General features: G+C 39.6%; 1 protein-coding gene across 5 annotated transcripts in view; it reads left to right on the top strand.

Moving 5' to 3' along the window:
* TMCC1 (transmembrane and coiled-coil domain family 1) overlaps nt 1-13616 on the top strand; it is a 183160-nt gene that overhangs the window by 151376 nt on the left and 18168 nt on the right. For all 5 annotated transcript variants that reach the window (XM_032841497.1, XM_032841500.1, XM_032841501.1 and 2 more), the window contains exon 2: nt 7248-8182. In XM_032841497.1, the coding sequence (XP_032697388.1) occupies nt 7248-8182 (935 nt within the window). The remainder of the gene's footprint in view (nt 1-7247; nt 8183-13616) is intronic.

Genomic DNA, 13616 nt, shown 5'->3' with positions numbered 1-13616 from the left:
TGTTTATTTATATGGGAATATGAAGAAAGCCATTAATCTAGCTGGGAGAGGGAGATTGTCAGGAAAGATAACCTGGAGGAGGTTACATGTAAACTGGGTCTTAAAGGATGAGTAGAAGTTAGCCAGAAAAGAACAGAACATGCCCTGGAATATATGGACGGAAGCCTAGAGGTGTGAAACAGCATGCCATGTCAGAAGAACAAATTACAGGTGTGACCCTTAGCATATGTGGATTTAAATGTAAGGTTTATGTTATTCCCAAGGAATCTGTTGTACAGGTTTTTTTTGTCATTTTGCTGAGACATGTGGTAGAATCTTGAGCCACAAAACTCTAGTGAGCAAACTCCATCAGAATTCGCATTTCAATGAGCATGTCTTCTACTCATTTTCACATGTGTGGTATCACCCATGAGATGATTTTAAAACTTTGTTCTTTATGAAAAGTGGGCCTGAAGAGTGCTGAGTGTAGAAAAGCATGTGGGGCCTAAGTGTTCTTTGTACCCAAAGGAAGTTTGAGAAACAAGACTATTGTGCCAGATTTAGAAGTGGCTAGGATTATCATCATGAGTATTATTTGTAATTTTAAAACTTTAAAATTAAGCAATAAAACATTATTTTATTGCTATTTATTTATTTATTTTTATTGCTTTTTTTATTGCATATAACCAGAGTTCTGTATAAAAATATGAAAAAGTGATCCCTAGAACTTACAGGAAATACTCCATTCTGTCCAAGGATTATTTATCAAGTGAGAAAAAGCCTTTGTGACAAGTAAAAAGGTCTCTTTTTAAGACTGTATGTCAAATCTTGATTTTTAGCTCCAAAGTAAAAATGGAGTGGGTAGAGGAAAAGCTTGCTGGTTATGGGCTAGTGGAACTTAGTTCATTTTTCTTTTCTGCTACTCCCACTTGAGATTCCTCTTCATTCCACCGCAGACTAAACGTCAGTCTGAATTACGCATAAGAGAATTTCTCAACAGAGTTGTGCTTACTGTGAGAGGGGAACGGCATGTAATTTTTACAGTGAGACACTGGAAATAGATGAAAAGTCTTCCCATAATGAATATATACTTTGTGCAGAAAGTGCTAATAGACTGTGGGATTTCTTTTCTTTTTGTTAAGAGTGAGGTGTTGGGAATGTTGGCAAAGGCAAGCCTCAAGGAGATGATGGCACAAAATTCAAAGGCAGAGCTGTGTAACTTCCAATGCAGTACTCTTTCCTCTGTTGTACCTTCTCAATACAACCTGCCTGGCAGAAAAAGAGAACTTTATATGACGGACCAGAGCATCTTTTATCATTGATTAGAAGATAGATTTCTGGGGGCACCTGGGTGGCTCAGTAGGTTAAGCCTCTGCCTTCGGCTCAGGTCATGATTTCAGGGTGCTGGGATCAAGCCCCGCATCAGGCTCTCTGCCCACTTGTGATCTCTGCCTGTCAAATAAATAAATTTTAAAAAAAGAAGAAGAAAAAGATAGATTTCTGTGCCGTTCTTAAGACCAGCATTATGAATCTCTAGGGATTATGATTTGTATTGGATTTGGGGGGATAGTCTCCCAAAAATCAAACATTCTATCCTTTTGCCCCCACTAAGTGCACTTGAATTAAGCCACACACTCCAGTTTTGGTTCAAAACCATGGCCTCATATCTGTGAGGTAGAAATTTTCAAAGAACAGTGGACCTGGTTCTGCAGGTGCCTAAGTATCAATTTGCAAAAGCTGCTGCACAACCCATTCAATGAAATTGGCCTTGGTAAAGATCCACCTTCAGAAAAACCAAAATAGTCCAGATTCTGTTTGTTTTCAGATTAATTACAAAGACTTCCCCACTTTCCAACTCCTTCTTTTACGTTAAAATGCTTTCTTCATTTTCTCAGAAGTGATGTGAATTATTTAGTATAGATAAATAGTGCAGAGATTTCCTGAAAGAGAGCCGAAACTCTATAAAACATAGATAAAATGATTTCATTCCACTAAGTAGACAGGACTGGGCTGTTGGCATTTATTGAAGATAGTGATGTCAAGTCAGGGATTCCTGAATCTCTTCTCGTTACAAATATGTACTTGGATTTTGAGTAATAACCAAGTAAGGAATAGAAAAAGGGTGACTTCTTGAACATTCACCATGTTTGGCAGGCATAATCTGATTTAACATATGTTTAATAACATTTTTTCAAATAATCTCATGAGAAAATGATAACCCCATTTTATAGATGAGGAAACTTGGGCTCAAGGAAACAAGAAGGTGGCCCAAAGACACCTAGCTAGTAAGGTGGTAAAGCCAGGTCTGAACCCAGGTCCTACTCCTGTCCCTGCTCTTTCCACCATTTTTCTTCATATGTTTGTTCTCAAAGCTGGGTGCTCCCATGTTCTGACACTTTCATACACTCAGAAAGTAAATAAAATGCATTTGCAAATGAAAATTGTAAGCCATTATAAGACTTTGTGAAATGTTCTCACAATGGCTCTACTGTGCTCCTGATTAATTGGTGTTTTGAGGCATTGCTGTTTAAATTTTCACTTGGGTTTTTTTCTGATCCATTAACTCAGATCTGTTAGTAGATAATTTAAGCCTAGCAAATGAATTCTTTTTTTTTTTTAAGGTTTTATTTTTAAGTAATCTCTATACCCAACATGGGTCTTGAACCCACAACCCCAAGGTCAATAGTGGCATGCTCTACGGACTGAACCAGCCAGGCACCCTCTGGCAAATGAATTCTTAATAGGAAAAGACAAAGTACAGGCAAAGCACCTTATCTGCTTATTATAGCATCAGCTAGGTAATGAACAGTGGCTCTGACCAGACCCCTAGCTGTGGAGAACGTTGCGTAGCTTACAATAAGTAGTCACAGTATATTTACCTGGGTTTTGGGCCTCTCTTTTTTCTATACAAATTATTTCTATCCCCAGCCTTCAGTGGCTGGGACTTGCTGTACTGGGGGGTATGATCACTCATGAAAGCCCTCAGGCTATGATCACATGAAGCCCTGTTGAGTAGGTGATATTGCTACTGCTGTTGTTGTCAAACTGCCCTGTGATAAAGGTAGTAGGAAGTATCTCACAGTTGATTTGTAAATTAGTGATAACAATGTCTGTTCATAAGGTTGTTGTGAGCTTTGGAAGATTAGCTAGCTGGCTAGTCAGCTGCCTAGCCATAAGACCCAACAGTCAAGAAAGTTGACTAATTCTTAAAAAAAAAAAAAAAGAGGAAGGAAGGAAGGAGACTATTACTATTTTTACTGTAATGTTGAATTAATTATTCCCATTATTCCTTCGGTTCAGACTCTGTCTCCCATGATTATGCCTGAAGTGTGAAAGATCTTGAAGTATATTCTAGAATCTTTTAACATTTGAATTTTTTAAAAGAATCACCTAGAATGGTACAAAAATAATAGCCAGTATTAACTGCTTACTCTGTGCCCAGGACTATTTTTTGAGTGTTTTTATGTTTATTATTTCATCTTCAAAACAGTCTTCTGAAACAGGTATTAGTATTATCTCCATTTTACAGTTGATGAAATGGATGCAGAAGTTAATTAACTTGCCCAGCCAGGGTCGCATGACTAGTAAGTAGCAAAGCTAGACTTGAACCCAAGCAGTTTCATGCCAGATTCCATGCTTCACTAATACACTAAATGTAGCCATAGTCAGTAATTTTGTTTTTCTGATTTGTGCCTTTTCTTGTATGTTTAAGAAAATTCTCCCTGCTGTATTTTCCAATACTGCCTTCCAAAAGTTGTAAAATTTGCTTTTAACATCTGCAGTTTAGTTACCTGTCTGGAATGAGGGTAGGAATCTAATTTTATTTTGTTATATATAGATAGCCTGATATGCCAGCAAAGGCTCTTGAAAAAGAGAACCACTTTTCACTTGGTGCATGTATAACTCATGGCTAAATATTCTTGTCTCTGAAGGCTTTTGTTCATAGCTCAGAAGATACCCAGAGGGTATTCACAGCCCCTGTGCTATAATTCTGTAGTTCAATATATCTTTTTCTTGCCACCTCTCTTCCTCTTCCTCTCCCCTTTTATTTCTCCTCCCTGCCTCTCACAATTTCTGCTTCTTCTCTCTCCTTCCTTTTTAAGGATAGTGCTTGCCAAAATTTGGAAGAGTCACTGAGTAATGAAGTGATTCATGGTTTCAGGTGTTAAACTACCCTCCTGCTGAAGCTGTGGGTTAGTTTTCTTTGGAGGCTGAGAACAGTGGGTTCTGTCAGATATACTCTTGCAGGGATATTGATGACTCTAAGTGGGAGTCCTATACTAGTAGAATATATTGTGGCCCCAAACAGCCTAGGTAGGACAGAAGTTAGATTAAAGATAATCTGGCTTACTTCTTCGGTCACTGTGTAGGGAAATAAACTGTCATCATTTTGTTGTTCTTTTTTCAAATTTAGAAATATAATAAAACTCTGATTCTAGTACCAAAGCTATATTTTCACCAGTATGATCCATATTTATGTTCCCTGAGTAATAATTAAACTTGACTTCTGTATCTGCACTTCTTTAGACAATAGACTACATGTAAGGTGATATTCAAATTAATAGCAAAGAACCTAAGAAAACTAGGTAATACATGAGCTTGTAGTCTTGAATCAGTGATACTTTGTATTTGCTTTCCTTTCCTGTGGTAGATTTTGAGCTGTTAACTGAGTACACAATCAGGGTACATACTATACCCTGAATTACATATTGTAGTTATGGGATCTGATCTATTGCATACTGTAGTTGAAACCCCTTTCAGAAAGAAAATCACATAGTGGGAACCCTGTACAACTTAAGAGAGTGACTATAAGGCACTGAAGAAAGTGGGTTTCCGGGAGCTCCTTTTTCAACTCTTGGCAACGTGGTTTTCTGGAACTCTGGCTCATTCTCCTGCTGCTTTCCCTCTGCCCTTTCACTGCTTATTAGCTTGTACCTAAAATTAATGGGGCAGATGGAGGAAGTTATACAAAATAATTATTGTGCTAGTCCCTAAACTATTCTGGACATTTTTTTATTAGTGGAACGAACAATGTCATTTTGCTCTTCATTTCAGTTTTAAATTATCTTTTGATTTTATTTAAATGTACATTATTTCTCATTTGTTCATCTGAAAAGGAAATAATATGTTTTTATTCACATCAGTAGTAATACATTAATTCCAGTAATGAACTTTCCACTGATGAACTAATATTTTTGGAGTTAGAAATCACCACCTTGGGACGCCTGGGTGGCTCAGTTGGTTAAGCCGCTGCCTTCGGCTCAGGTCATGATCCTGGGGTCCTGGGATCGAGTCCCGCATCGGGCTCCTTGCTCGGCAGGGAGCCTGCTTCCTCCTCTCTCTCTGCCTGCCTCTCTGCCTGCTTGTGTGTACTCTCTCTCTCTGACAAATAAATAAAATCTTTAAAAAAAAAAAAAAAAGAAAGAAATCACCATAATTCCTGCTCAGATGGGAAACTGAGGAGATAAAACTGAGGTGAAAAAAAGACTGACAAGTTAATTACCAGTATTTCACGAATATTTCAGATTTGGTGTATTATCACAAAAATGTAATTCACACTTCTAAAATATGAGGGTAACCTATATATAGTTCTTTCTATCAGATTGCTGCTGGCTATAGATTTTGGAATGAGGACCAAATAAAGGGATATGATCTTAATTTCCAAGATGGTAATAATAAAAATGCCCAGTTATGAGTGTTCAAATATATGTAAATTTATAATTTGAACACTCATAACTGGGCATTTTTATTACCCTGAGATGGGTGGTTCTTTTTTTTTAAGATTTTATTTATTTATTTGAGAGAGAGAGAGAGCAGGGCAGGAACAGGGGCAGAAGGAGAGAAAGCAGACTCTCTGCTGAGTGGGGATCCTGATGTGGGGCTCAGTCCCAGGAACCTGGGATCATGACCTGAGCCGAAGGCAGACAGACAGATGCTTAACCACCTGAGCCACCCAGATGCCCCGAGATGGTTCTTTTATTATTTATTTCTGCTACTGCTTAGTAGAGAGCAGTTTTTACAGACTTTTTGCATGAGCCCTACTCCAGTTGGTGACAAGCCAAACCTGAGGGTTTTTCTCTCCTGAGTTAGGGAAACCTGACCTCTTTCTAGCTTTGGCTAATGGCTTTGAAATAGGATAGTTTCAGTTTTCACATATGAGGGGCTTGTCTTTTTCTTCATCTCCTTCGAATGGTTGCTCACCCATATGAAGGATAGTGATTGTTTGTGTTTTGCAGTCCCTTGAATCATTAAAAAAAATACTGAATAGAACTCAAAGAAGCTGAGCTCCAGAAGGCCTGAACTTATTTGCTGACTTGATTAACTTCTTACCTCTTAAGTGTCTCTCCCCCTGAGTATTCACTTTTCTTGCCCAGGTATATCATAGTTACTTGTGACCTGGTATATTAACCCTTAAGAGTATACCACATTCAACCTTGGCACTTGGAGCAGTACCTTCTCATTCTTAGCTTTACCTGTCTCCAGCTAACAACTGAGTGTCCCTATTAGAGAGAGAATAATCCCATTACCCTTGAGATACTTTGGGTAAAAAGACACTGTGATAAAAATTGGATTTTTATATCTAGTCAGTAAAATAACCTATTCTCACCAGCATTTTGGATGACCATAATCTGAGAGCATGGATTGGAATTATAGCAATGTCTGAATACTAAAATGATTTTCATGTAATTAAGTTGAAATGCAGATGTACCTTGTTTCACAAAAGTGTGTGTGAAGAATGTTTGTGAATGAAGTCATGCTATAAACCCATTAGCGGGGTCACTTAGGTGGCTCAATCAGGTAAGTGTATGCCTTCAGCTCAGGCCCTGATCGGGGCCCCAAGTGGGGCTTCCTGCTCAGGGGGTAGTCTGCTTCTCCCTCTCTGTCTGCCTTTCCCCTGCTTGTGTTCACTCTTTCACTCTCTCTTTCTCTCTCAAATAAATAAAATCTTTGTAAAAAATATAAACAACTAGGGGAGCTTTGTTATTTAAAGAAATACTGTAATAAATTTTCTAACAAAGGAAGAATGCCCCTAGTTTACATCTTGTGCAGGTCTTTTTACATATGTCTTTTTTGTGTAAGGCAAAGTATACTTGTATAAGGACAGTATCCAAAAGGGAGATGGGGCTTGTATAGGATGGGAGGAATTAGGTCAGCTATCGGTGCAGAGGTCTGAGAGTAGATAAATTTTCAATATATTTGGCCTAGTGATTCTGGAGAGGTAGTCTTCTTGGGCTCCTTCTAACATCCACTTCTCATTTGTACACTAGATCGAGCGGTTGGAAGTAAGCAGCCTCGCCCAGACTTCCAGTGCAGTGGCCTCCAGCACCGATGGCAGCATCCACACAGACTCTGTGGATGGAACACCAGACCCTCAGCGCACAAAGGCTGCGATTGCTCACCTGCAGCAGAAAATCCTGAAGCTCACAGAACAGATCAAGATTGCACAAACAGCCAGGGACGACAACGTTGCTGAGTACTTAAAGCTTGCCAACAGTGCAGACAAGCAGCAGGCTGCCCGCATCAAGCAGGTCTTTGAGAAGAAGAATCAGAAATCTGCCCAAACCATCCTCCAGCTACAAAAGAAGCTTGAGCACTACCACAGAAAGCTCCGAGAGGTGGAGCAGAATGGGATTCCCCGGCAGCCGAAGGATGTCTTCAGGGACATGCACCAGGGTCTGAAGGATGTGGGAGCAAAGGTGACTGGCTTCAGTGAAGGTGTGGTGGACAGTGTCAAAGGTGGACTTTCTAGCTTCTCCCAGGCGACCCATTCGGCAGCAGGGGCTGTAGTCTCAAAACCCAGAGAGATTGCCTCACTAATTCGGAATAAATTTGGCAGTGCAGACAATATCCCTAACCTGAAGGACTCTTTAGAGGAAGGGCAAGTGGATGATGGGGGAAAGGGTTTGGGGGTGATTTCAAACTTTCAGTCAAGCCCAAAATATGGTAGTGAGGAAGATTGTTCTAGTGCCACTTCAGGCTCAGTGGGAGCCAACAGCACCACTGGAGGCATTGCTGTAGGAGCGTCCAGCTCCAAAACAAACACGCTGGACATGCAGAGCTCAGGATTTGATGCACTACTACATGAGATCCAGGAGATCCGGGAAACACAGGCCAGACTAGAGGAATCCTTTGAGACTCTCAAGGAACATTATCAGAGAGACTATTCATTAATAATGCAGGCCTTACAAGAGGAGCGATATAGGTAAGTTATACGGAATTAAAATTCTGAATCATTTCTTTTTGCAGTTCCCTTGCCTTTGGCTCTGGGGAGGTGGCTTTAAAAGGTCTGTGTAGAGTGTCTTTTTTATAGCATCCAGGGCGCTTTTGACATGTCATATAACACCTGCATAGTTCTATCACAGAGACCAAATAGAGGCACAGCAAAGTTAAATGACTCCTGGGATCATACACCAATAAAGCACTGGGAGTCAGGGGATGACGATTACTGTAGCTCTCCAGTCTTCCATTGCACTTTAGGACTTTGACATGAAGCCCAAGCTCTCTAAGGCATTCCACCTATTTATTTGTAATCACAGAACCACAAATCATTGCAACCTATAACTATACTACACTGACTTCAAAAGATCTATAACCTTCTGAACTCCAAGAAATCTAAGAAGAATCAAAGATATAGCGTGGCTAAAATGTAATGAACACTGTAGGTATTTGACCTTAAGCACACTTATGTGGGCAATTGGTGTAGAGAGATTAGACTGAAAGTAGATCCAGATAAGCTCATCTGTTACCTTTGTTATGAATTGGCAAATGTTTGAATGGGCATGGACTTAAACATGAAATGTTTCAATAGTCATTAGAGAATTCTCAAAGGGCTAACTGCTTTGAGTCATAATCTGTGCTAAAGGTAGAGAAGCTGGTCTTCTGTTTCATATTATATTCCATATTCATGTTAGTTGTTTTCTAAAAACATGTTTTTTCCCCTTGTTTCTACTCCATGCAGAGAGAAATAATATCCCCCACAGAGTACTCATTCAGATCCAAACTATCAGACAGACACTGGCCACCTCACTGATAGAGATTAAGGGCCAGCTTTACAGAAGCCACAGGTCAGGGCAGGCCTTGAAAGACCTGGGTTTGGTCCTATCCCAAATACTAATTTGTCAGAATCCTCACTACTTCTGTAATATCAAGGGTTGAACAGAAGCTCTCTTAAGGTCCGTTTCACCTCTTTAAAAAAAACAGTGATTTTTTTTCTTAAGTTCGTTTTTATGAGATAATCTCAGGGCTTGAAATAAAGTGTTCATGGGTATCCATTAACCTCTGAGAGAAGGGACAGTAGCATGCTGTTTTCAGATGGTGAAAATATTAGTAATTCAGCCCTGCCTCTTCATTCTTCTGTCATTCAATTCTAACTTAAGACTTTAAGGGAGAAGAAAAGTGAGGGTGGGAGATATTAAATTAAAATTTTTTTTAATTTTTAAATATTAAATATTACTATTTATTATTTCAGTGTTTTATATATTCTTTCATATACTTAAAAGACAATATCTAAAGTCGTGAACAATCTAACAAATATTCAAATGGGCTCTAAAAATAAAACATCTGATCTTTTGTAAAGCATGAAAGCTAACTGCCAGGTTCAAATACTAGTTCTGCCACTTGCTAACCTTGAAAATTGGGCAGGTTTCTAAACCTCTCGAAGTCTTGGTTTCCTCATCTATAACGTAGGAGTAGTAACAGTCCTTCATAAGGTTATTGTGACATCGAAATGGAATACTTTATGTAAAGCACATAGCTCAGTGCCTGGTCCTATGACTGCTCAATTGATGTTAGGTAGCAGTTGCTACTGCTGCTATCAGAGGAGACCCCCTAAACATGGAGACCCAGGCCTCGCACAGTCAGATGCTCAAAAAAACAAACCAAAAAACCCAACTGCCTGCTTTGACCCCTTTATTTTGAATGGGCAGTTAAAAACATTCCAGTTTTTAAATTCTTTCAGAGCTTAAAATTCATAGAGAGCTCGTTATGTCTTCAAGTCAGATGTAGACCAATATGAGAAAATCAGAGAGGAAAAACGGGTCTCCCAAGGCCCACCTTTGTACTAATTTAAAATAATCCAGGGACAGGACAGAACTTTTAGCTGGTAATTATCATCTCATTATAAGAATCAAGTCCAAACGACTTGTGAGGTAATGAGATGTGCATCTCTTTCATTGCATTTTGGGTTCTCTGTAGTGAGTGAATGATCAGTTTTATGGAATAGAGAATAAAGAAAACTTAAGAATTTTCAAAAACAGAGGTAAAACTTGGAGAGCCAGGGAAGACATAGTATAATGTGTAATCTGACTTTTGTCATATCACTTAAACTTTAGAATTATCTTTCCTTAAAGTGAAATATTGAAGAAAGCAAGCCTTTAAGGCACCAGAAATGTCACAACTGCTTCACTTAGCTATTTTGTTGCATATATTTCCATGTATAGAGCAGTTAGAAATTTCTCCTCTATTACATGTTTCTAACCAGTAAATATACTTAATTTTGTTAATCTCTGAACCATTTCATGTAAGTTAAGTTTTCCCGCACATTGAAGCTTATTCTTAAGCATCAAAAGTTTTCTTTTGCATTTTAAGCATTTTTAGAAAATGTCTCTACCTTTTTTTTTGTTTAAGAATTTATTTATTTGACAGAGAGTGAGAGAAGGAGAGAGAGCACAAGCAGGGGGAGCAGCAGAGGGAGAGGGGGGAGCCCGATGCAGGACTCGATCCCAGGACTCCGAGATCATGACCTGAGCTGAAGGCAGAGGCTTAACCCACTGAGCCACCCAGGCGCCCCTACCTTCTTTTAATAGAGTAACACACTGAACTTTAACTTGATTGGAAATAGTATAGAATAATATAGAAATAGAATAGTATAGAACAGTGGTGTTCAAGCTCAGTGATGCTGTCAGGTAAGTGAGAGTGGTATGATTATGTGCCTGGGCAGTAAACAGTCCAAGACAGCTTGCTCTTTAAAGTTCTTTTGTCTGGCTTTTTCCTTTCCCTGTCTCCACACTGTTACTGAGCTGCCTGCAACAGCCTCTCTTTACTAATTTCTATTTGAGCGCTGTTGTAGGTTTGGCTTTTTGTCTAAGAAGAAAGTAGGCTAGCTAGGGATGGACTTAAGGGATTCTTCTGTGACCAAGAACCAGTTGAAGCATACATGGCCGCTCTAGATCCATTTCAGTTTATTTTCTGTGCTTTAGTTTATTTTACTGGTATGTGAGTTGACAGGAGGCAGGCAGTGTACAGTGTTGCTGCTTGTTATTTAAATGAGGGGGAGGAAAACACTACCACTCAGCGTTTACTTAACTCCTGCGGTGTGCATAATGCTAGATACCTTACTTATATTTGCTAATCCTCATGGTAGCCCTTTAGATGGACTGTATTTTCCTCATTCTACAGGTGAGGAAATGGAGGCCCAGTGAGGTTTTACATTTTGCCAAAAGGTTACTTAGTAAGTGGTAAAGCCAGGAATAATGTGAATCCAAAGCCAGTGATTTTTTGTTTTGTTCTGTTTTTATTTTAGGACAGGGTTTTTCCCCCAGGCTCAACCCAGAAACCTGTTATAATCTAAAGACTATAGTCTAGCTGAAGTCTGTTTGATTGAAAGACTAGCCTATAGTCTAGCTTTAGGAACCATTAACTACATCAGGTATTGGGCCATTTCCAGGTCAAAGTGTGTTTCACTAAAAGCTGAGTCACTGTTCCTAATATTTTATAAAATTCTGTGAATGCAGAAAAAAAAAATCTACAACTGCACAAACTCTGGAAGGTTTTCTACAGCTATGTAGGTAATAGGGGAAAACTACTAAGGAAACTTTCACTACCACCCTTATTTCCCACTTTGCAGAGTCCCTTTTCAGTATTGTCACTCACTTAATGTCCTTCCTATTGCTCTCTACCCGTGAGTAAGGCCAAGTTAAGATTTTTACCCAAGACCGTCTACTTACTCTGAAGAAGCATTCAGAAGCCTGTGGAGTACAGTGTCTCTCTTCACCCTCATAAACTGTGCCGTGGCTGAGTAAGTCTTCAGCACCCGCATGCATTCAGCCCAGGAAGCCGCTGTAACAGCTTGGATGTGAGCTCCACCTCAGCCTTTGATCAGGAACTAGGTATTTAGTCTTTGAGTTGTTTGTTGGGTTCTCAGATATGAGTGAGAGCATGTATTTTGGGAAGGAAGGATGCAAGGTTTAGACCGTTTTTCTAGTGATGGGATTGTGCTGACTTGTGTAGGTAGTCTGTACATTCCATTAAAGTATTATCACAGGTTTATTAGTAGAACCTGTGTTCGTGTAGTACTTCAGGGATAGAAGGGCCCTTCAATATCTATTTTAATCTCATTTTACACGTGAGTACACCGAGGCCCAGAAAGATAAAGTGACTTTTGCCAAGTCGCACAGTAAAATTGTTAACATATATTTTAATCTGCTAAAAACTGGAACACTGGTCCAGTTCCCATAGGGTGTATGATATATTACTGAGCTACCAGAGGAGAAAGTTGAGCTGTGGCAAAATGTATTGAAAATAGGAGAGAGGGGCACCTGGGTGGCTCAGTGGGTTAAGCCTCTGCCTTCAGCTCAGGTCATGATCTCAGGGTCCTAGGATCGAGCCCCGCATCGGGCTCTCGGCTCAGTGGCGAGTCTGCTTCCCCCTCTTCTCTCTACCTACTTGTGATCTCTCTGTCAAATAAATAAAATCTTTAAAAAAAAAAAAAAGAAAGAAAGAAAATAGGAGAGAACTAGGAAAACATTCATTGACAGTTTTACAGGTTCCTGTTGTAGTTTTTGCCTTCAGGGATCTGGCTGAGAATCCTACTCAGCTGCTACCCGTGTGTGGCAGTGTCAGGTAGGCAGGCTAAAAACCCTCTGCCTGATGAGGAGCAGTGTGCCATTTTAAAAGCTTCTATTTTAAGGGTATTGCTGTCCTTTGGAAATCGGCTTCTGATACTGTTTGTATTAAGCCCAGGGATATTTTAAATTGCCCTGAGTCATAAGAGCAAAAATACGAAGAAGGCAGTCACCAGAGTAGTTTTCACATGCAGCACAATCTTCGGTAGCTAGGCTAACCCAGTTAGGTGCAGGCCATTAGAGTTTTAACTAAACAAATGATCAGTTAAATACTATTTTATTTTACCATCACTAGACATTAGAAAAATATGATCTGGGCGCCTGGGTGGCTCAGTCAGTTAAGCAACTATCTTTGGCTCAGGTCATGATCCTGGAGTGCTGGGATAGAGTCCTGCTTCAGGCTCCCAGCTCTGTGGGGAGTCTGCTTCTCCCTCTGACCTTCTCCCCTCTCATGCTTGCTCGCGCGCGCTCTCTCTCTCTCTCTCAAGAAATCAATAAAATCTTAAAAAAAGAAAAAAATCACCAGAGACCGCTATTTTGGCCCCTTTATTCCAGGTGTTAGACCTGCGTCAATTATAAATTGATCTGAGAGTCTCCAGAGTATATGTAGACTAGGTTTGGACAATGAGTTTGAAATAGAAACTTGAGAATATTGGATCAGATTAGCTCCTATAGAGAAATAAAGCCCAGTTGAGATACGTTCTTAGGAAAAGTAAGACCTTCCATAAAAGAGATTTACAGATGTGCTCTTCCCAACATAGCCACTGAAGAGTTAAAGGAGGAAGAATGGAAGGG

Source organism: Lontra canadensis, unplaced genomic scaffold, assembly GCF_010015895.1.
Source record: "Lontra canadensis isolate GAN:19392208 unplaced genomic scaffold, GSC_riverotter_1.0 scaffold124, whole genome shotgun sequence".
In the NCBI taxonomy this organism is placed as follows: domain Eukaryota; kingdom Metazoa; phylum Chordata; class Mammalia; order Carnivora; family Mustelidae; genus Lontra; species Lontra canadensis.
Note: the sequence above shows the minus strand (reverse complement) of the source record. Positions and strands in the feature narration are given on the sequence as shown.